The 23,973-nt window shown below is 46.7% G+C and overlaps 1 protein-coding gene across 7 annotated transcripts in view; it reads right to left on the bottom strand.

The window, feature by feature from the left end:
• LOC120831900 (mediator of RNA polymerase II transcription subunit 13-like) overlaps positions 1 to 22,079 on the bottom strand; it is a 53,668-nt gene extending 31,589 nt beyond the window's left edge. For 6 of the 7 annotated variants that reach the window (XM_040197778.2, XM_040197782.2, XM_040197784.2 and 3 more), the window contains exons 1-3: positions 20,775 to 22,027; positions 20,329 to 20,496; positions 8,448 to 8,685 (exon numbers count right to left, since the gene is read on the bottom strand). In XM_040197778.2, the coding sequence (XP_040053712.2) occupies positions 8,448 to 8,685; positions 20,329 to 20,400 (310 nt within the window). In that variant the 5' untranslated portion in view covers positions 20,401 to 20,496; positions 20,775 to 22,027. Of the gene's footprint in view, positions 1 to 8,447; positions 8,686 to 20,328; positions 20,497 to 20,774 lie in introns of all 7 variants that reach the window. The other variant, XM_040197779.2, reaches the window with a different exon arrangement.
• Positions 22,080 to 23,973: the final 1,894 nt, after the last annotated feature.

Below are 23,973 nucleotides of genomic sequence, written 5' to 3'. Positions count from 1 at the left end.
CGAGAAATCACAGATGTTTTTCTCCCCCTCCAAACAAATCACTTATTTTTCCCTTCTTTTTGAAGCATGGATTCCCGTCCTCCGCACGCTGCCCTCCCTCCCTCCCTCCCTCCTGCGTCTCTCCCTTGTCCTCCCCCTTCCCTCCACTGCTTCCCGCCTCTCCTCCCCCTATTTTTTTTTTGGTGATCATTTTCTTTCTATTTTACTATCATGGAATCGCCGCTTTCTACATGTGACTCACTTTTTCACCAGCAAAAGCCAGACAGAGCAGAAAAAAAAAAAAGGAGGGGAATAAGTGAAATGCTTGTGTCTTCTCTGTGACCTTCTCAGTAGGTGAGCAGCATTCCTTTATGGGGCTCTTATAACCTCCACACGGGCCCCCCCCCCCTTTCACAGAGGTTGTTCGCTATTGAGACATGTGTCAGCAGAGCGACCTAGTTCCCGATTCAAGGAGAAAAAGAAAAAAAGAAAATTGTGGGGGGGGGGGATAATTATTCATTCCCGCTGTTTGAGTTTTGCTTCTGAGAGCGAAACCCCGGGGGAATAAAAAGAAAGTAGGCCTTAATTGGCAACCGTACAACCCCGCTGTTTGTTTGCCAAGGAACTGAGCGTGCTCGCAGACATTCGCCACCCTAACATCACAGAAAGAAACCCCCGAAAACAAGGGAGGAGAGGAGAAAATAAAGCACAGCAAAGCCCGACAAGAGGAGGAGCAGCAGCAGGCGAAGGGAGGGGAGGCGAAGAGGAAAGAATGAGTAAGTGCCAAGTGTAACTTGTTGACACAGAAAGAGGGGCTGCAGAATCATTTTGGATCAGGGATGTTTTTTTTGACTTGTCAGAGGAAACTCTTGCAACACTTCCTGTGTTTAAAAAGAATCGTCAGCTGATTCAACGTGTTTATTTTTCAGTGAAATCCTATCGTTGCATCAGAAAAAGGGCCACGGGTGATGAATATCTGCTCTGTACGTCAGCAACGGTTTTCTATTTGAGAAAAAAAAAAAGAGGAAAAAAAAGTCACAGGGGGGGGCGTCTTCCACTTTCTACCCGCTTTATTTTACCCTCAAAAAGTGATCCACGTGGCCCTTGTCTTGTTAACAACGCCTGTCAGTCATTTCCCATTCACCACATGACGAGGTCTGTTCCGTCTGACAGCATGCAAAATGCATCCTGGGAAGATCGCTTTGACGGGTTTGCACAGCGCTCATCATTCCGCTTTGGAGCCTGTGATCACCTCACTTATGACTTTCTTCTTTGCTTGTTAATTTTCCAATGTATAGTATGATGATGATATCGGTAACAGGGGTTGGCGGAAGAGGAAGCAGGGGAAAGTAGGGAAAACAATAAAGCAAATTGAAGGGGAGAGATGGGATCATAAAACAGATCATAGCTCCCAACTGCTTCCCAGATTCCTAAGTTTTACATGTTATGATGAACCCTGGGGATGCCTCAGCACCAGTACAGCCGTAACCGTTGGATGCATACAGCGTATTCAGGTGTGTTGCGGCTCACGCGCGAGGAGCGCCGGCACGTCAAGATCATCGGTTTGAATCCTGGCTGAGATCATCGGGGAGCAGAAACGGACACCAGTCTCCATCCACTTAACAACAGCTGCTGGGATGCAGCTCGGCCAAACATTTAATCCGTCAGCGATTCGAGGACGGGCCGAGAGTAGAAGATAGTGGCAGCGCTGCCCAGCCTGGATTAGATAGTTCTATCAGGTGGGACGGGGCGAAGCGTATCTGCCGCCATGTGATTGCGCCATAAAATTGCCGCGCTAAACGTTTGCAGTAAAAAAATGACAAAAAAAAAAACAAACAAAAAACAGCACGGTAAAGAAATTGTTTGACATTGTAGAACATATATTTTCTTTCTTAGTTAAAGTTAAATGACAAAATCAATGTGACTTGGTTCAGAACTGATCAATGGTTTGAATTAGTAAATTTCGCAATAGTTGTTTGTTGTGTGTGGGACATTTTAGTTATTTGTGCCGTCTGCAGAAGAACGCAAGTAAAAATATATTTTTTGTTTCTTCTTGACAGGGTGGAGGGGACTTCCTAGAGATTTGACAAAACAATGAGGTTGCCTGGCAACCAGCAGAGACAATAAATAGTTCAGCACTACTTTAGTATGCATGTTTTCCAAAAAGTCTAACTATTCCTTTAAGGAAACAGACTTTAAAATGATTTAATTGGAGGATATACATGCTTGGTTCTTGTCTTGAATATAATACTGAATCATATCTAAAAAAAGTGTCTTTTGAAGTTTCCATCTGCTGCATCGTTCCTTTGCAATGCCGAGTGGTAACTTGTCTTTCTAAGTGACTGTGACAGTGCAACCTCTTTTAGAACATGTACGCCGTGTCAGCTGCACATAATTAGAACAAATCAAACGCTTCTCTGCCGTAAACAACAAACACTTTCTCAAAAGAAATACATGAAACGCTCCACATGTCAGCAACTCATTGTGCTCAGCAGAAGGCGCCCCGAATGAAAACATTAATCAACGTGCTCCCAATGTAGAAAGAACATCGCTTTTGGTCCAGTTTTTGAATGAACCGGATACGGACAGGAACGATTACGTCCGGCTCACCGCTAACGGAGCGTCCTCGCCAGCAGAGCCGCGGCAGCAACAACCTCAATCTAACCTGTATTCCTGAAGCAGGTGGCGAGCAGAAGAGGGTTCGTCTCCACAGGCCGGATTACGAGTTCACAGCCAGACGCGGACAGATGGAGGCAGAGGTTAGCCCTCCTTCCCGCGCTTTGCACTCACACACACACACACACACACACACACACATTTGGCAAACGTTTTTTCACAGGACAATTACCTTGCGACCTCTGCCAACACACACACACACACACACACACACACACACACACACACACACACACACACACACACACACACTTGGCCAATTACGGACACACACAAGTATTGATAACGGTCAGTCAGGCCACACACACACACACATACACACACACACACAGACCTGTCATGGCGTGTGCATCAACACACATCCGACCCCTCCAGCTCCACAAAATATGGCAACCAGTGGTGTTTATGAAGGACACAGCAGCCGGCTGCAGCTTCCTGACACAGAAGTCGGACCGACTGAGATGCTCACATGCATATGTTGGCAGAGCTGCTTTGATTTTGTTGTGTCTAAACCCGGCGCCTGAAGCCGTGTCCAGCTCAGTCCCCTCTCTCTGTTCTGATAATTCCATTTTCTCTGATTATTTTCTCATAAGCATTGCTGCTCTAATCCACTTGTCGGTCACATATCTTTGTTGCACCAGCCAACCGGCTGTACACGACAGAGGGTTTTAAATCCTCCTTTCTCCCTTAATCTCATGTTGACTGGTAGCTGTGAGGACATCGGGGGAACGCACTGAATGAGGCTGAAAGTCATTTTGAAAGAAAAATGTCAAAGAGTGCTTTGCAGGTGAGTCATTTTTTTGTGGTTTATTTAAACATGTTGCGTTACGCTCATTCGTCTCTGCACTGCCCGGCCTCCCCTTCCTTCTCAGTTGGTAATATTTACATTGGGCTCTTGAATTAAATATGCACATCATTTCCCTGAGACAGTGTAGTTAAGACTCCCGTCTGTGGAACAACATTCACCCCCAGCTAGGATTGATTCCAGTCACAATCTTTTTGAGGCTGGATTTCCCCTACTTTGTATTCCTCTCAGCTTTACTACAGTTTCAAGAAAGAAAATGAAGACTCAGGGAGGTGGAAGGCTGTCTTGTTTGAAAAGAAACATAGATATTCCCACTGGGAGCAATGCAGGTAACTCATCTTAAATCCCATAAAAAAAATAACTCATATAATTTGATATGGGTCGAAAAATATATTATATCAACCTCAATTGAAATGATTGTGATCATACAGCATAGAGTGGAACGTTAAGTGAATAACGCTTCCTCCTGCATTCACCTTGACCACATGCTGGCTTTGTGGCACACAGCAGCACCGCCTATGGTGTTATCAAAGTCATCAGCCCCCTAGATTTTCTACTGAAGATATTCCTAACTAGATAAGGTACATACACCCACACACTCCTCAGCAAATCCATAATCAATTCCATTATCGTAGGCTTGTTTCGAGTTTTAAGCGCATTTGCGGACTGCCTAACGAATCTGTAATTTACATTTTACTGATCTTGCTGACGCTTTTCATGCAAAGGAATTTTGGATGGGTGCAAAAGTTGAGTTATTTGAAATTCTTAAGTCACCAAGCCCCTCTAGGAGCTGCTGCACTGCCCCTCTTACTGACTCAGCCTTTATTTAAGACAGAGTGCATCTGCAGATGTAATGAATGCAAACATTAAACATGTTGTACACTTGGAATAGAAGACAATACAAAGTGCAAGTTGAATTCAGCTTCCACCCATTACAACAAGCATATTTACATCCTTTGAAAAACAAATCCGGGAGGAGGACGAGATGGATTGTTTGGAAGAGTGCTATAAAAATTTTGCAGGCACGTAAAGAGTGACGTTGTTATAGAGACACGGTAATGAGTCATACGCAGCCAAGTCAGGCGGGAAAGACAGTCGTCCACTGGGAGGAAAAAAGGCAGCTAAAAAGGACACTGCAAGGAGAGAGATGAATAATTGGACAATTGTATCAGAACAGAGAGCATGGAAGTCTAGGTCATGGCCTGAAAAGTACAGTACGAGTTGTTTTTAAAGGCAGTACAGCAGATGCAATTCGACGGGAGACATGTAGGAATATCGAGGATAAGTCTGGCTGCGGCTGGACGAGATAAATTATGGCTGTCGGTGGTCTAATTTGGGAGCGATGTTTGGTCCAAATCATGACTATGATGTTAGACTGACAGAGCGCTTTGTTATCCAACTTACTCAGTGTTGCCAGTATTGACAGGGAGGTCACCCATGGGTTTTGCCCAAAGATGAAACAGCAGCACAGGATTGTCAAGGTTGAGCTAAAGGTGGAGGACAATTATCCGACTGCAGATGTTGGGAAGGCAGGAATGCAAGAACACTGCTTGGCTTTACTAGTCCCCATGTGGCACACTCCCCACTGTTAGAGCTGATAGATAGCAGAAGATAGAGCGAGAATAAAAAGGTAGTGTTGCTTGTCTCGGAGCAACAAGAAAAGCTATGTGATGTGAAGCAAGAGCCAAAGACTAGACGACAATAAAGAGAAGAGAGGGAGGCCCAGTAGTGAACCCTGGGGAACTCCAGTGGAGGTTATGAGCAGTGAAAATAGATCTCCTCTCTGCAGTCCAAGTTTAACAATTTGGGAATAAACAGATGAAGCAAATGAGAAATGGAGTGATGCAGAAAATGCATCGTTTCCAATTGCTTTGTCACTGATTCTTCATTTACATTAAAATCTTGATTTTTTAAAATGAAAACCATTAGTTTTGGTCTATTTTGTAACATAGCAAGTCACAGAATTTAGTCTCTCAATAAACAATCACCAAAACTAGAGTTTTGATGCCCAATTGTATTGTAATGGCAAGAAATGGGCAGTTGGAAATAATAACATGAATACGGACTTTTGGTACAAGAACACCTCGTTGTGCTTACTTCTGCATTTCCAAACAAAAGTAAAAATGCTTAGAGTAATTAACAAAAGAATAATGCAGCAGACACTGACTGCATCAATGCCGTTGCCGTGTCAGAAGACACAAAGCCACAGAGCAGGTGACAAGCAAGGCTCAGATTGAGTGTACATTCACATACTAATGTGCATGTGCTGGTATGAGAACGTGCGTGTCTGTGCACGACAGTCCGCATACATGCTTTTGTGCGTGTGTGCATTTATATTTATGTCTCGTGTCCAAAATATGTCCCTTGGCGTTTGGCTGCGCTGACAACATGCTGACGATTTAGCTGATTCCACACATTAATCCGGTTTCCTCTCAACATGTAACCCACACGCACACATATACACACACACACACACACTGCAGTCTGATTTCAAGACACTCCACGGTGCGTCGAAGCACTTATCACTGAACCAAAGAAAATATGAAGGAGGTAGAGTACGGTGAGCGAGGAGCGGAGAGGTAATGCTAGATCATAGCTGCTCATACGGCAGGCGCAACCTCAACGGCGTAATTTATCTGGACTAGAACGGTTCTACACAGCGGCCACACTGTGCGGGATTCATGGCGTCACGTCGTAGGTCATGAATCCCGCAGTTCCTGATCGTCGTTTAGATCTTTAACTGCATCTGCCATTTATCTGTAATTAAAATAATAATCTAAACAATAACCGTAGTGGAGTAAAAAGTAATATATATGATATGTATAATGTGCATAAGACTGTTGTCTACACAAGTGTAGTTCATGACGGGTTTGAATTAATCTGTATACCATGATAACACTTTAGCTGAACCGCTACAGTATATAAAATATGTACATAAGAATAATGGCACAAACTATTTTTTTCCACATTGTGCAAACACTTCTTTGCTTTCAGACTGAAGAAGAATGAAGCTCTAATGTCGCATGTCAACAGTATAATAAGGTCACTCAGCTCGTGTCAATAAGAGTTTTTTGTCAGGACCAAAAAGGGGGAGACATCTCAGCAGGAACAGACCGACAAAGGGGAGAAAGAGACGGGAAGAAGTCAAGGCGACACGAGGGAGAAAAATCCAAGACACAAAACATTCCCACAGCAAATAGAAACTCAGGTGTGCCGCTCCTTAAGACTCATTTCAAATCAGATAGTCCCCGTGTTACAACACAATCTAATTTGAAGAAAATCCAGCCTTAATTAACAATTACTCGTTCACACACCCCAAGTGTTACTCTCACTTCTCAATAGGGACTGTGCGGGGAAACACATTTAAAGTTAAACGGTCTTATCTTTATAGTTGTTGTATGCAGCACGTGTGCGTTTGATAGTTATCCTCGTGAACGTTTCCTTCTCACCAACATGGACTCTCCCAGCAGCCCAGTACGACTTGAAATATGTTTTAATGGACTGCAACGTCCATTCAGTCCATTCAAGTGTAAAAACAACTCGATGGAGATTTTCATTGCAGATTTGAACTGTCAAGCTCAAAGAGAGATTGTGAAGGACATTTGTCACGATTTTCAGATATTTCATCAATTTTGATGAAATCGGCAAATTGAAAACAAAGAGCGGAAATGTACAAAACCAAGGAAACACAAATTGTTTTGTCCTATAAATGATATTCCGCCAATAGAATTGTCAGATTAGTGGGTTATTTCTATGTGTAAATGTAGTAAATTGAGCATCAAAAGGTCTCCATAGAAACCGATCCTTCGGACCGACGCGTTCCTCAACCTTAATTAATCAAAAGGCTGTAAAATACAATGACATAAGCAGAGATTATTGTTAACTCTATCAGATCTCAGTGTGCTTCTCAAAGCGAGTAGTATTTGACAGGCTTTCAGGCTGCCAGCTGTGGCAGTCTGCAAATTGGTGAAGCAATGCTCGGATGTCATACTGCTGCTTCTCGCCATACACCTTTAGCCCAATTCCTGCCGCTCTTTGCTCATCACAGGCACTCAGTGTGTGTTTTTGTTGTTGTTTTCGGTTGTTTTAACGCCGGCGAGCGCCACAGCTTAAAATGATCCAAAAGGACACGAGAGACATGGCTTGAATGTCGGGACGGAGAGGGAGACGTTATCCAAGCGCCTGTTGGTGATGCAATGAGGACTTGATTGAAACGAACACCGTATCTTTCTCTGTTAGATACCTTGGCCCCCCCTCCCCCAACAGCAGTCAAAACATCTGTCAAATATCTGCCTTAGTGCCTGTGAGGCATTTTCACATCAAGTCAGCTTTAAGAGGTAAGGACTGAAATTCTCACTATTGCTTCGACCTCTCAATCCAATATTCCTATTCCCCCCCCCCCCCCCCCCCCCTCCACAACTGTTGTTCTGCTAAACCCAACCCAATATAATCCCCCTCCTGTTTCCTCCTCCACAGCCTTAGTCGATATGTTAGATGACTTCTACACACGTGCGCAGTGGGATAATGAAAATATTTCTATAAATAGGGACAATAGCGCTGACAGTAGCACGCTTTCAAGTGAGATATCGCGGTGTAATTTTCACGGAAGACATTAAGCACACGCGCGCACACAGATGAGGAAAACCTGCTCCTCTCGCGTCGCGCTTCATCACTGCGATAGTCCTGAAGCCGCATTTAGACACTGGAGTTGCAAAGCCAAAGTGATTCGGAGATGTGCTGCAGGAGGCTCAAATACGGGGCCGGATCGATGCAACCTCCGCATCTCGGCACAACGGCACGCACTTTGAGCCGCGTGCATCCGCACAACACCAAGCGGCGCAACACAGCTCCTGTAAAACATGCAGGCGCTTTGTTGCACTATAAAAAAAATTAAAAATAAAAAAAAAACACCATTTGCCACTCTGCATATACAATTCAAAGCCATGGCGTCCAGCTGCTCGCCACACGTGTCCCACTGCTTCCTCACCTTCCAGCTCCTGGTGAATGACGTCGGAGAGGCGGGGCTCTTCGCCCCACCAGAAGATCCACAGCTCCTTGGCGTCGGGCTTGACTTTGCGGCGCCACACGCACAGCAGGTTGGCCTGCACGCAGCGCATGAAGCTGCGCAGAACCGGGTCGTCCTGGGCCGGGGAGGAGATCACCGGCCCGCACTCCCCGCTGCCGCGGAAGCTATAGCAACGCCATTTGATGCCCGTCAACTCGGCCTGCGGGGGGAGGGGGAAACGATGAGAGGCGTGAGCGGTCCATTCAGCAACATTGAAATACAACGGCATTGTTTTTATGTGGACTTATTGGACGCTGAACTGCAATCAAGTGCAGCGTAAATGTTGACACAAATTATTGATTTGTGCAGAATACGCAATCATGTTGTAAATGTACTGATCATTTTAGTCATTTTTCAAGCAAAAACACCAAATATTTCCTCATTTCAGCCTCAGATAGCACCTTTTCTCTATTTGATGAACTTTATCAACAAAATTAAAAAAATTGATTCAGATATTGTCATTCAAAAAAAAATGTTTAGTTGCAACCACAAATGTCTAATATAATTGTCATTAATGACTATTAATCCAGAACTTGGAATAGCACATTTTCATTTCACTATCTAACGTTACACATCCAGTAGGTGGAAAAAGAAAAAGCATCATTATGCATAAATCCATAACGCGATAGCAGCCTCATTAGTGCCATGTTAACCTTGAAGTACTGCACTTCAGTAAACATGGATTTCTCCCACATGAAAGGGAGCAGCAGACAATGTCGATTCAATCAATAGCTGCACCGACTCTGCCCAATTATGTTATATCTTCACCGGCTCCCTGTTTACCCGCCTGTGATCCTTGTGTAAGCGTTTCAACATATTTAACGTCTCCCTGCTGTGTGGTTATTTAACTGAAGGCCTCATTTCGCCGCGGTTCGTGCTGTAAAGATATGATAAAGGGTGTTGAGAGAAGAGGCGGAGGCGGACGGTGAGACATAAAAGGCGGCCTTGAGTGAAAGGCTGGGAGTGAAGAGGGGAGGAGGAGGGGGGGAGGAGGGGGGGGGGTACAGAAGGCAGCTACAGAGCCGGGAGGAGAGGAGGAAATGTTGGGGTCAGTGATCGGAGCCCGGCCCAACAACTGACATCTTCTCCATTTGATCTCATGCGATCAGAGGTGTTTGAGCAAAATCTCTGCCGTGACACATTTAAAGTTCTACTTCTAGGATTGTACATTTTGTAAAATCAGCATACAACCGCAAACCCGCAAAAAAACAAAACAAAAAAAAACACACACACACACACACACACGTCAGTACCCCTGTGATGCTCATGCGTGCTCCGGAAACTCTTTTCCATGTTTGTTTGTGTCCTTGTCTCTGCATGAATGAGCAGAGTGCACAAAAGGCATTGTCGAACAGGACAGAGATTTAGCAGGCGGGGGTGGGTGGGAGTCTCCCAGTGTGCGTCGCGCTGCCCTCCTCTCCCGTGCTCACCCGGCCGCCAGGATCACGTTTGGCACACTGACTCGGTGAAGGACCGGCTGAGGGAGGCGGACAGAAACACTGACCCATTTTTAAACACGCGGGACAGGTAGAAAGGAGCAGCTCCAAGATAATTAAAGCCTGCCATAGTGTCTTTGAGTGGGTGAACAAAAGGAGGCCGCCATGGCTTTAGACAGAGACGGGGGGGGTGCACGCAAAAGGGTCGCAGGGTTATACCCAAATCCAGAATCTAGCCAACAAGCCTGCTTTTGAGGAAGCCTCTGCTAAATTAAAAAAAAAAAAAAAAAACACATCACAGCCTCTCATAAGTGAGCAGACGGCGAGGTGCACACGTGACCCCCCCGCCGACTGCGGAAAGGACCGGTAATTACAAGCGCGTCCCTCCTGTAATGACAGCGTGTGTAATGGGAGATACAAACGTTGGCGCTGTGATAAGCCAAGCCCCGAAATTAGCATCGGCAGAGTCAAGGACGTCGCTTCTCCCGGAGCAAAAGAGGAAAGACATCTGCCCGCACCGCCTCGTCACTCCCCCCAGTCAGAGGTCCCGCCGCGGCCGTCTCAGAGGACGAGTGAATCGTCAAATAAATAGATTGAAAACAAAAAGGCGCACCGGTTGTTGGAAGTATGGAGGCGACGCGTGCGCCCTGCGGAATTGGTTGTTAAAGAACCCCTCAAGACATTTTTAACATATAAAATGATGGCGTGTGGTTTTCATGGGCTGCGTGAGGCTGCGCTCGTGCACGTTTATGCTTTCAGCCCGTGCACGTTAACATGGGCAGACGACAAGCTTTCAACGGTGCTGTATGTTCACCATCTTGAATGCCATTGATTTTTTTTTTTTTTAATCAAACATCAAGGTTTTGAACAGATTGAAATTCAGACCGGATGATGTCGCTATTAAGAGATCAGCAGCGTTACAACAATTCAGCCTGAGGGTGACATGAATACATCCAATAACACCGCCAATGTGCAAACATATTTTTGACTACCGATAATATTTTTAACTCCTTGACTATTGTGCCTGCAACTTCTACAGTGAAGGGTCCATTGTTAGTGCCCGTGTGTGTGTGTGTGTGTGCGCATCACACGTATGTTGCAGACCAAATTAACCAAACTAGCTGTAATATCTGACACGTAAGGATTGGCAGAGAAACGGATCTGAGCCTTCCAGTGTCCCACTGCACATACATCATTGTTCACAGGGAGGGTCAAACATTCAAGCGCCGAGTAACAATAATTAAAAACACATTTCAGAGTGGAGGATGGCTTCGAGGCAAAAACCTGTTCAATTTCTCCTGCGAAAATATGACCTGAGGTCTATTGTTGTATTTTCAGGTGACGTGTGGCTGTGTATTTGTTGGTCCTGTGCAACTGATCTGACCCTCCCCCTCCCACACACTCCCCCGATTAGAGGATGCCTGCACACAAACACTGACCGCACGCACAGCAGCTGTGATGCAGGAGTGCTGGAAGAACCCCGACATGCATCAGGAGGCCCACAGACTTTCCAGTTATTTGTGATTGATGACAGCTGAAATCTGCCTACATGCAACAACCACGCGTTTGGAGACTGTGGCATCGCAGTAGTAACAGCGCTGAAGGAATATCAAATAATATTACAGCTAATTCTAACATTTGCACAGTATGAATAAATGATCACGCTTTTAACACATGCGAGAAAGCAAGTTCCTGTCCCCCACAAATAACAAGAACCTCCATTTGTTTTTAGTCCTTCCATTATTATTCATGAAATGTCGCTGCTTAGAATATTTAGATCAATTATACCAAGAACCGGCAATAGTGTAATAGCGCAATGGAGTGGGTTAGGCAGCGGATTTCACTCTCGTTAATCTTGAGAGAAATTCCTTATCGCACATGCGGTGATGATGGGGCGTCTGGGAGGACAGTGAGCGGATCTACGTTGCACAAAAAGCAACGGCAGGCTTGAAATTCCTCCCAATCTTCTGGGTGTGAAAGAGCAAATCAGCCATTATTCTAGGCAGAGGTCTCGGTCTCCTTTGAAAAACTACCGCAGAGGGGGGGAGGCAAAGAGGTCAAGGGACAAAAAAAAAAAAACACGTGGATTTTGTTTCAGTGTCAATAAAAGCCGGCGCTTCTCCAAGCCCCTGGTTCTTCTGGTTAGCCGGTTCAATTTCTGATTGAGTGCGGGACCAAAAAGCGGAGCTCTTCCTCCCTTTGCTAAGGCGGAGGAGCAAAGCTCTGACCTCGCTCTCACCTCTATTATCTTCCTCGTCTACGCTCTCCCTCTCATCTCCGCCCGCTCTCTCTCTCTCTCTCTCGCCGCCACGGACGCCCTATTGAAGACACCCGGGAGGATCTCACGCGCTCTCCCCCTCGACAGCGTGTTGTTCCGCTCGCTTACGTCCCGGGCAAACAGAGGGAAATAAAAACAGCCGACCTGAATATCTGTGTGTTGGCACAGGGGGGGAGGCATATGTGCTCCATTCGAGGTATTCAATTAAAACAGCTTTTTTGGTTTCTGGCAGTAAGGTGGATCCTCTATTACAAGCTTTTGAATTGACAAAAAAAAAAAATGGAACTTTAACTTAAAAGCAGAGAGTTGAGAATAATTTCCTATATATAAAAAAGCTTGGAAAAGAAAAACATCATCTGCATCCGGAGCAGAGGTCAACCTCGGTGCACCAGACATATGCTTGTGATCAAAGAGGAAATGTGGAAGTCAGCGCCTCGAACAAGAAGCCCTTGGATGAACCACGTGACTTGGGCAGGAAGGAAAATCAAAAAGGTTGGTCGTGGAGTCGGCCTAAAACACCGTCGGCTGCCGATTGTTTAAAGCGACGCGGAGGAAACCGAAGCTACTCGGATAGCACAGCCGAGCGGAAGGCCCACTTGACATGCACTCTGCATGTACGCTCCTGCAGACTGAAAGTATTTTCACTCCTCCTGTTCTTTCTCAAAGAGAAAAAAAAACCTTCTGGGACCATATGGACGGACCTCTTAAAACTTCCCACCATGCAGCAGAGTGCGTGTTTGTGTTGGACTTCTTCCACACGGACAAGGCTGAGCAGCCGCCCGGGACGGAGGCAGGCATGTCATGACAGCACATGTAAACACCGGCCTGCACTGGTACAGCGCTTCCTTTCACTCTCACGGAAAAAAAAAGGAAAAAAAAAAAAAAATCACCCATGATGAAGAATCCTAATTACTTCCACCACTTAAAAGAACAGCCCGTAGATGTTTACAGAAAGACGTTGAGAAAGAAGCATTTAATCTGGTTGTGCGCAGACGTCTGAGCCTTCTTAGGGGGACACTTTCACGTTCAGGATTGCAACGGACGCGAGCGCTTCCTCTCTCGGGGAGGCAGAAGCTGAGAACGTCGTCCGAGAGAGACGGGCGCTTCTTTGGGAATCTCACGTTGCACCGCGAGAGCCTGAGAAAAGGACGCGCGTCAGGCCATCCAGAGGCGGCTTGTGTCAGCAGTTCCCGTCCGTTTGTATGGCTGTAAACAGACACCACAGACTGCTCTTATATGTTATATTCGTAGTATTAAACAACACCTGTTGTTGCCACTTGACACCTCCAACCAAGACAGTAACCTAAAGGCCCTTAAGGCCCCAGAGGTGGAATTTTAATGAAAACGGTGGAAGCGGCTATGAACAAAAGACGAGTCAGCTGAGAGAAGCCACCAGTTAGAAGAGCCGGTGGCAGAAATCAGAGCAGGCAACGACTCCCCCTTCCTCAATTAACCCGCCGAAATCAAATTAACCCACAAGGAGTCGTGCTCCCCTCTGGCATCTTCCACCCCAAATGAAGAGCGATGCACGCTGCTGCACTTGTCTGAGAGCGGGAGCAAGACAAAGGCACCGAACAGGTGTAGAAGGACGGCCTCCGGGACGCTAAACAGATACTTTCCAACCGCCTTCCGCCGCCACCTTTTCAAGTCCCCTCGAAAGCAAGGGGCCGTTATTTGATCCGCGCTCCCGGCGGCGGCATCCGGGCCTCGGAGGTGAGCAAAGCCGAGCGACCTAATTAGAGCAGCGGCGGCGGCGCCCCCTCCCCCCCGCGGCTGAGTGACGGATGGACCTGCCAATCACGCGGCAGAAAGCCTCTATCAAGCCACGACTTCTCACCCGACACAAAAGGGAGGGTGGTGAAGGGTGGAGGGGGGGGGGGGGGGGGGGGGGGATCAATGAGGACGGCGAGGCGTCGCGCACAGTGCAGCATCCGGAAGGCCGTTGGGCAAATAAAACGACACAAAAGCTGCAGCGTCAGGCGGCTTTTGAAGCGTCGCGGGACGGGCTGAAGCAGTGGCCCCCGCTTAAGACTAAATTATTAACGTGCAAATAAATAAAACAGTCTCTGCTTTACTGCGGGTCTCCGGTGCAACTTAATCAACCGCGACAGGCCCCCGGGAGGCTGTGAATGAGCAAAAGACACAAAGACAGAAACACTGAGAATCATAAAAGGGGGCGAAATAAAGTTGTTGTTGTTTTTTTTTAAACAGTTGCTAGGAAACATATACAGGAATTCAGCAAGGTTTTCAATTATAGAGAATTCTGTCTCCAGGGTTACAGTGGTAATATAATACTTCAAGCGCTCCCCTGGTTAGAAATCCCAAAAGGAGCGTGTCAAGCGTCTCGGGTGTTGTGTCTCCTGAGCACAACTACACCTCCGTTTGTTCCCTTACAGCTGGAATTCACAAGCTCAAATTCGGCTGATGATATCGCCGAGCCCTCGGTAAATGAGTCAGGAAAGTCGTGGGCTTGCCGGGAGCTGCAAAGATGCGAAGATTGTGGGATAGGATTACTCACGCAGTCCCTTTAATGAGAGAACCAGAGTCCAATGCATTAATTGTACAATTAGCACGGAGGCTCCTGAAACGTGGCTGATATTCCGATTGGCGCCGAAATCGAGCAAACGGAGCATAAGCGGTATGAAGAATATCTCATTTGGCTTTTAATTTCCTGCATTAATTTTTTTCCCCCCCGCAGGGAGAAAAATGAGATCAAATGACAGCTTCGCGTGAATCAGCATGACTTTTTTTCTTTTTTTCAAATCACACGCCAAACAAACAGATATAAACTGGAAAACTGCGTAGGTCTCACCTCAACAGGTTCCAACCTGCAACTCGCCGGGCTGCCGACTGCGACGCGTTTGCCTACTGAGTGGGAGCCAATCGGAGGTCCAACGTTCTTCTGCTAACCACATAACGTAACGCCGCTCGAGTCCTCACTCACTACAACAGATGAAACGCTACCGTGTTCATATCTTATGGCCACTCAGTCACGCCTTCGAAACATCAAACCCCCCTTTGTGTCTCACTTACACACTGCACAGGTCCATTTATTCTGTGAGGCAAGCCAGGGCCGAAATTGAGCTGCACACATTTTCATTAGCATCTGAAAAATCCGTCTAATGTGTCCGTCTAATTCAAGATGAGAGAGAGAGAGAGAGAGAGAGGGGGGGGGGGATCAACGCGCCACAAACAAATCAACAGACTACACACAGTGTGTTTGTTCTCGTCAAGTGCCGGTCTGATTGGTCGCAGATAATCTCTCACTGGAACACGAACACATGATAATTAGAATTTGCAACAGCCCAGCAGCTAACATTAATGTTTTCTCTCTCCCTTGTTATGCAGCACTAAAAAAAATATATATTTTTTTTAAACTCCCTTTAACCTAAGTGGGCTTTAACTGCAATGGAATTCCAGCCAACCATGTTATTGGCGAAGCCGTTTGGCTTGCATGAAAATATTTACAAGCAGGTTCGGTATCGACCCTGAAAGAAGAGATTCTCTTTCGCCAGGTGAAGGGATGATGCACGGACCGCTACTGGGACACTAGAGTGAATGTGTTTGACCACTGCTGAATACATGTTCCGTCTCCTGCAGCGACGCACAGTTCATCTCATCGATGCTGGCGTCTCTTCCCGATGGAATAACACCACTTTCCTCTAAACCATTTTGTACGTAAACGACTGCATTCAGCAGCGGTGAGACACGTTCGCTCGGGGATTTCAGAAGCAGGTGAATCCCAGATGCTTTTCTTTACGTCCATCATGCAAACGAATCTGTGTTTAACTAGCGGGGCAAGTTTGGTGAAATCATATCAGTCGCTTCCAGTCCAGAGAATCACATTTATCGAGTTAATTCATTTTCAGTGTCGCGTGTATCTTTTCATCAAAAGAGATACAATCGCTCGATTCTGATTACTCAAATGCTCCTGAGACAAGTTCGCTGCACAATAACGAACTACGGGTTCATTTTAAGATGGGTTTCCTATGCAGCACAGAACACATGCATGATCGCCACCCAACAAGTACACAACTCCACAGTCCTACGATGCAGCTCACAGGTTAAAGCACTGTCGTCATGCGTGAAGGGACAATTCTGAAACATCCGTCAAAGTACACATTTTTCGTATTTATACCGTGTGGTGCTGTTGCTTAGACTTTTTTTAGGATCTACTTCACCCGCCCACAGAAATTCAGCATGACATTGTTTTGCAAAACACAGAAGCGTCAACACCGCGACCGAGATGCGTTTGGAATCTGCGAATCTCAACGCGCCGGCCAAATAGCCGACTTTCCAGCGATCACAAGCACTTGGCGGCACCGGCCCGCGGCCCATTCCTACCAAACCCTCGTCGCCCACTCAGCCTTCTGTCGCTCTGCACACATGCAGGAACACCAGCGGGCGCTAAGAATAGATCACAGCTGGCGCTGCAGGGCCTACATACTTCACACTCGAGCCACCGCGCTCCGAAAACGCTGCTGCCCATCCCCGACCCCGGCTTCCGCCTCCGGGACCAGCGGTGGTTCCCCTCCCTGCCTGCTCTTCACCTCGGCAGCTTACTGGATAAGACCCAGGACAATTTAATAGAAGAAAAAAAAAAAAAAAAAAAAAAGAGATTACCAGATCACCAGATTGTCCGGTTATGGCACAAAAACATCACCTCAAGGTGAAGCCAGCGGCTAGCCGTCGGGATCGTGAGCCCCCCGCCCCTTTCTCATCCTTAAGCAGTCCTGCGACGCCCACCCCCACCTTTAACTAGCGGGACATGCAAACAGCCCGTATTAAAAAAAAAAATTAAAAAAAAAAAAACAGACGGCCCTGATTACCTGCTTCTATTAACGAGGCACCGCCGCTCACCTGCCGTAAATCAAAAGCCGCTTCTTTTATTGCTATTCGCGCCGCCTCAGCTCTTCCATTCCCATAACAGACAGCGGCATCATTGTTGCACATATAAAAGATCCCTATTGGAGCACAGTTTGGCTAATGAGCGCCTCTTAGCCGATCGCATTAGACCTCCACTTGGGGACACTTTATCAGCGATGAGGGGACTCGGGGTGCCCTTTAAATCGAGGGTGCTGCATCCTACCTGTTTTTATCTTTACAGACCACGTCCTTGGAATGTAGCCCAAATAAAACAAGCGTGGGCGGAGGATTTAGCGCGTGCACGCGTGTTGCATTTGCAAAACATATGTTTGTGTGTGTGCATGTGGGTGTTTGGTTTCTGTTTGGTTTTTTCTCCCCTCACTCAGTGTTGGGAAACGTATCCATGTGTGTATTTGTCTGTGTGCGCATAATGCGATGGGTGTTTGAAGTTTGTCTCCCGAGTCTAGATGGTTCACAGACACACACACACACACACGCACGCACTCACTCACGCACACACTCGTGAGGCTCTCAACTGTCTCCTTGCATTTCATATTCAAGCTGGGACGGGTGCCATGAGAAGTGGCCCATTCCACAGAAGAGATGACGGTTTTCTTTTCCTCCCTCCCCCATTTCTCTCTCTCGTTACATTTCTCTCTCCCTCTTTAATTTTCTCTCAGTCTCGCTCTCACCGTTTCTCGCTTAAATAGGCTGTGGCTAGAATTCAGGAAATGCACATCAGTCATAACACTTTCCTAAAATGAAAAACAGATTTGGCTGCCGTCTCACTCGCTCCTTCGGCCGGCGAAAAAAAAAAACATTCCTCCGATTCTCCTCCCGTCCCTCCTCCGTTCGCAGCTTCCAACTTCCAACGCACGCCGGGATCTTTTCTCCCACTCACAAGTGTCTCGCTTGCTTTCTGTCGCCGACGGGACGATCCCCAGCGACTCAGGTCGTTTTGTGACCCCAAGTATGTGACGCCGGTCTCACGGAGCACATGACAAGTAACCTGCCGGCTCTCCATAAAGTTCCCCAATATGGGCACTTGTGTTCTAAAAAAGGGAATTTCCATTGATGCGGGTTCAAATAACAGACAGTAAACGTGTGTGTGTGGGGGGGGGGGGGGGGGTTAGCGCATGTTGGAATGCAGTTTAACAGGCTGTCAGATGTGAGCGCTCAACGGTTATCCGCGAGGCCTTTGTGTAGGAAGACATGCAACAAGCCCTGTAGGAAACGGTAAGGAAATACCTCACATCAGAGGGTGTATTCTTTGCACTCTCGATGTCCAGGTCATGCTTAAAACTGAGGTGTGTTAGCGTTATCTTTTCCTTTTTTTTAAAGATTGATTCCATATGTTGTTCCACGTCTGGAAACAAAGATGACATCATTAACTTGCTGAATCAAAAAAGGGCAAAACCCCAAAAGATTTTCCATTTTGATTACAGAGAAAAGCAGCGACTGGTTTTCATTCACCCTTCCAACTAAAAATCTCCAATTTATTCATTCATTAGCAAATGTGTTAATTGCACGCTAAACCCAACGATAGGGTGGCCAAACGCATGCAAAAGAAAACCTTAACTGAGCAATTTTTCACATCAAACACCTACTTCTCAAGGTCTCATCACCCGACTCCAGTGAGAATAACAGCTCTTTAGCCTCCACTTCTTAGGGCTCTTCATGCTGACAAAATGTCTCATTTTCAACATCAAGCCGTAGATCTGCATCCCTCTGTGTGTGTGTCTGCGTGTGTGTGTCTGTCCTCCGTCTCTTTGTTTTTCAGTCATGTCCTCTAACCAGGGCACTTGGTGTGTCATTAGTGTTTTGTTCTCTCTTGGACTACGCTGCCAGTGAGCCAACGCCGTGGCACCAGCCAGTCATAAATATTCTCAACAAGCCGGCTGATGGATGCTCGCTTTCTCCCTCCGTTTGAAAGGGACGTTCACCGGTGGCCGGCGCGGCGGCCAACAATGCCACGGCGAGTGAATGAAAGCTTCCTCCCGCCAGGGAATAACCTCGACTTAGACGTTGACAGGGACGGAATCGGAAGCCATTTATTGCTACGCGTGTTACACGTGCAGGAATTCGTCCACAGTGCACAGAAATTGACAAACGGGGCTCGGTTCCTCTAGCTTTGGGGCGCAACCCGCGCAGTGCAACAGGGCCCGGCCGCTGTAGCTGGTGGACGACCTGCACGATCCACCGAAAAAGGCCCTCAGGACCCCGGCGTTGTTGTGGTCCGGAGCAGCCCGTGCACGTCGGCCGCATGCCTTTCCACTCGGCTGCCTGCTGTAGTGGGACGGTTAACTCGCTGATCGCAGGATGAAAACTGTGAAAAACGCCCTCAAAAACCAGCGACAACCGCAAGAATCACGCCGCCTGCGGAGTCCAACAACAACAACAAAAAAAAGCCTCCTTTTTTCGGATAAAGTGCGAAGGTGTCGTTTCCGCTCGGTGCTCGATACATGCCGCTGCCTGTCAAAATCGCATTAACCTTTCTCTTCTGCGGGAAGACGCTATTATCGCATCAATTTGGGTTTTTTTGGAAATGTTGCCTTTGTGAGCTACCCGGTTCAAATTAGCACCAAATTATCCCTAATCTTCCCATTAAAGCCCCGGTGAGATGTTTTTGTAGATCGGCGCGTTAAACCATTAACAGTGTTCTTCTTCTTCTTCTTCTTTTTATTCTCTGGCTTTAGAAATATTGGCGAGAGGCAGCAGTTCTCCTCCTTTCCAAGTAAGTTGCCTGGCAATGAAACAGAGTTTCAGCTACATTTACAGGCACGTGATCATTTGAAAGGATAAGAGCCGGAGCACGCCGTGTGCTCTACATGGAAAGAAATGAGTGTTCAGTCTAATGTTTATCAGCTCGACCCTTGCCAAAAACAGAAGGGTCACTTTGTTTTGGTGGCGTCTCAACGTTGTACTTGAAAAGCACCAGGACACGGCTTTGAATCCGATAACACTGAGATATCTCATTGTAAAAATAAAAATAAACATGTTCAGGGAGGTGAGACGCGGTGCATTTAACCCGCGTTCACCTCGTCGCAGCAGCGTGCTATTTGGTTTCACCTTTTGCACCGCGGGACGCACACTTTACGCGTGCCTCCCGCAGCTCCCGTGACCTGTCAATCACAACAACCGGCATGCGTGTCTGTGAGCAGCGTGCTTAAATGCATTCATTTTATTTATTTATTTTCCTCCCGGGGAGGCTCGCATACCGTACCAGAGAGAAGATGTTGGAGTGGCAGTCCTCAAGGCTTGCCCCGTTAGCCACCCAATTCGCTGCCGTAGTCATAATCGTCCGCCGTTGGGGTCGTCAGCGCTGGGCATGTCGAAATCCTACGTCGGCGTCGACACCGAGCAGGGCTGACAAATAGGATCCCGTGCGAGTCTGCCAAAAACAAGCAGGCGTACAACCTCACAAGAGGGTCCAGATAGTAAGACTCGCGATGGTCGGGGCCGAGGGAATGCGCCCGTGTATATGGATCTATATATACACACCGATCTATATACGTATATATACATCAATAATTGAAAAAAAAAGAAGTGCAGGATGCTTCCACAAAGATCCCCCACCCCTTCCAGCCGCCCCCCCCCCCCCCCCCCCCGGATATACCGTTTGTAATGTAAATCCAAGCGTGTGCGGGTGATCAAAACATTGCTACAAACCAGGTCAGGCGATTCCCAGCGTGATCATTGTCAAAGGCGCGGAGCGCAGAAATGTATCCATCTCAATCCGCGCACGGGGGCGCATCGGCGGGTTTCCACACCAGTCTGTCCGCTGATTGTTTCCTCGTTAAATAATGACCATAATCCATGAGGAAACGACTCATTTTCTCCCCTCCCACATTACCCCCCTCCCTCCAACCCCGTCCAAAAAAAAAGAGAAATTGGAAGTCAAAACTTTAGATTTTTCTTCTTTTAAAAAAAAAAAAAAGAAAAATCGCACGTTTTCGCTACTGTGCAAAAAAAAAACGATCCGGAAAACTTGAAAGCCGAGGCGTCTGCGCGCAGGATATCGGATTCCGTCTCGCTCCGCGAGCTGATGCACCACTTGTGATAGTTTTGGAGAATTGCACGGGCTATTTATAGCCCCGTTCTCTTACCACAGCGGCTCCTCGCACAATGTAACCCTGTCCGCCTCGCGCGAGCTGGAATGCTCGGATCCCTCTTGTTGCCGTTCAGTCAGAAGAGCCTCGGGTCGCGGCCGGAGAAGGGAAAAAAGCCCCCGGTGATCCTCCGCGGCAGGGCGGACAAAGTCGACCGGGGCTCCCGGTTACCTCGAGTCATGAGTCAAGGCGTTCACACGAAGAAGAGCGCGAGAGAGAGAGAGAGAGAGAGAGAGAGAGAGAGAAAAAAAACTATTCTTACACTCCGCCGCCTGGAAAACGACAAAAACGCTTCGGTAGACAAGAGCTTTGAAGAAGAAGAAAAAAAAATCCTTCCTTCCTTTCAGTTTTATATCATTACGAAACGTCCTCTCGCGGCCACGACAGCCCGCAGCGTCTTGCACAAACAAAACAAAACAAAAATGAAAAATCCTCCTTTTCGGTCTTTTTTTTTTTTTGGGTGGTGGACGCACAATTTAAGTGACAGTTCCCCGCCGGGCGCCGACCACTGACGTAAAGACCGCAGATCTGTGTAGCGACCTCCGCCACATTTAACAGCGAATCCTCCCTCCTTCTCCCGAGAAGCGATGCGATGATTGAATTAAATCCTCCGACATGTGCGCGGATTTTTTTTTTTTAGGGGGGGTTTGTTTGCGTCTTCCTCCGTGCCCCGTTGTTTATCTCACGCGGGCGCCTTGTTGTTGTGGTGGTGGTGGTGGTGGCAAATAAGTGTGCGTGTAACCCGAGTGTGTCATCCTCACCCCGCGTGTCCGTGTGCGCCTGAGCAGCTCTTTTCTCTTTTCTCTTTTTTTCTTTTTTTTTTCCGCGCACGATCGTCCAGCCCACCGCGCATTGTAACGTAATGGCGGTCGGAAGCGCACCACAGAGACGCCGCCTTCCCATTTGGCCAAGTTTGCGATCACGTGATCAAAGTCTGGGATTTACGGTAGTGTTTTTTGGTATCTTTCTGATTTGACGCCGGATACGTGTGCGGTTTCCTTTATTGTTAGTGAGACGCGCTTTGTTGTTAAAGCTCCCTTTGCTGTTTCTGTCCGTCCGTCTGTAAAGGAAGATGATATGATTTGATTTGTTCCCCCCCTTTTTTTTCCATCGCTGTGTTGGTGTCTCTTTGTTGGTTACATAATGTAACTGTGTGGATGTGACAGAATGGAGGTCAGGATGACTCTTTCATAAGAGGCTTTTATGTGGCCCTATGGAATGCCCTTTTAGTAAAAATTAAATAAATGAATAAATACGTAAATACATGAAATATGTATTTGAAATACATCATGAAATAAATAAATGAGGCAATAAATACATAAATATTAAATACATTTAATTATTTCATGGTACTTTTATTTCATAATGCCACTTTTCATTCCCAGAGTCTTTTATTTCACAATGCCACTTTTCATTTCCAGAGTCTTTTATTTCATAATGCCGTTTTTCCTTTCCAGAGACTTATTTCACAATGCCGTTTTACATTTCACGTTCTTATATGCAAATCAGGGGGCGTGGCTACATCTAACATTCAGAACAGACAACAGAGCCGTGTGCAAAAGAAGGCACCAGAATACAGCCATGATTCTGAAACTGTGTAATCAATAAAGTAATGACAATATTGTAAAACCACTGTAATATTGAAACTGTAATCAATAGAATAATATCTAAGTACAGTTATGATTGTATTTAATGTAATGTAATCAACTGGAATGCATGTAATACTTGCACAACATCTGATATTGACTGAGGGTCATTCGAAATCCGAGTTACATTGAACTCATCAGAAGACCACTCCCAGAGGTGTGGACACTAACTTTCACACCTTTACAGATCGGTATATATACCTGTAGGCAACCATTGTTCTGGAGTTCGCTGGTGGAGGCAGCAGACGGGCACTATGGGGGGTCAAAGGCCGGCCCTGTGGCCTGCTGGTTGCAAAGACCACCGGCTCCTCAGATGTTCTTTTTCCCAGAAAGGTATCACTTACGATGAATCCCTACATTATTATTACCAGCTAAAATGCACCAAAGGAGACTCAGTATTGGACTTAAAATCCTCAGGTTACCGCAAACGTTTCTCCAAAGCGTTGGTCCGTACATCTGCTGCGTGCTAACACGGTTGCCATATAAACATTATGAGGTGAAGATGTGATCTCCACAGGAATCTGTCTCTGCAGGACCAGCAGGCTCAGGAACAGCTTCTTCCCCCTCAGCTGTCAACTTATTAAACTCGGCACCGCGGCGACGGCTTGTTTCTTCACTCATTTTGTTTGTTGAAAGGCAATTCAATTTAAATGCCTTGGAATTGCTCCACACTGCGCCACAGCGTCCTCAATGATAAGGGGCGACGATTACATCCAAACTTCCTGCCCTCCGGGCGGCTTGCGATGCATTGTTGTGTTTGCGTGTCGTCGGAGGTTTTGTTTACACTGTCTGTGGTTCTTTCTCTTCTCCATGATTGCAGGTGGTGGGGCCCTTTGAGGCTGAAGAACAAAAGATTATTAATACAGCCGCTGTTTCCTGAGGGAGAAGGAGGAGGCCATCCAGGGATCAGTGCATCAAATATTTGTGTTATTATCAATAATTTATTATATGGGGCTACGTAGGCTTGAGGTTTTGGACTGAAAAACTTGCTGGTTTCTGGTTTCTGCTTTTCTATCTGCCAGTAAATTAATGTTTTCCTGAACTCGGGCAGCAGACTCCTTTAAAATGGCAAATAGTTCAGACAAAACACTTTTTGTATGTAAATCCCATTGT

Source organism: Gasterosteus aculeatus, chromosome 14, assembly GCF_964276395.1.
Source record: "Gasterosteus aculeatus chromosome 14, fGasAcu3.hap1.1, whole genome shotgun sequence".
In the NCBI taxonomy this organism is placed as follows: Eukaryota; Metazoa; Chordata; class Actinopteri; order Perciformes; family Gasterosteidae; genus Gasterosteus; species Gasterosteus aculeatus.
This window is presented reverse-complemented; position numbering and strand designations above follow the sequence as displayed.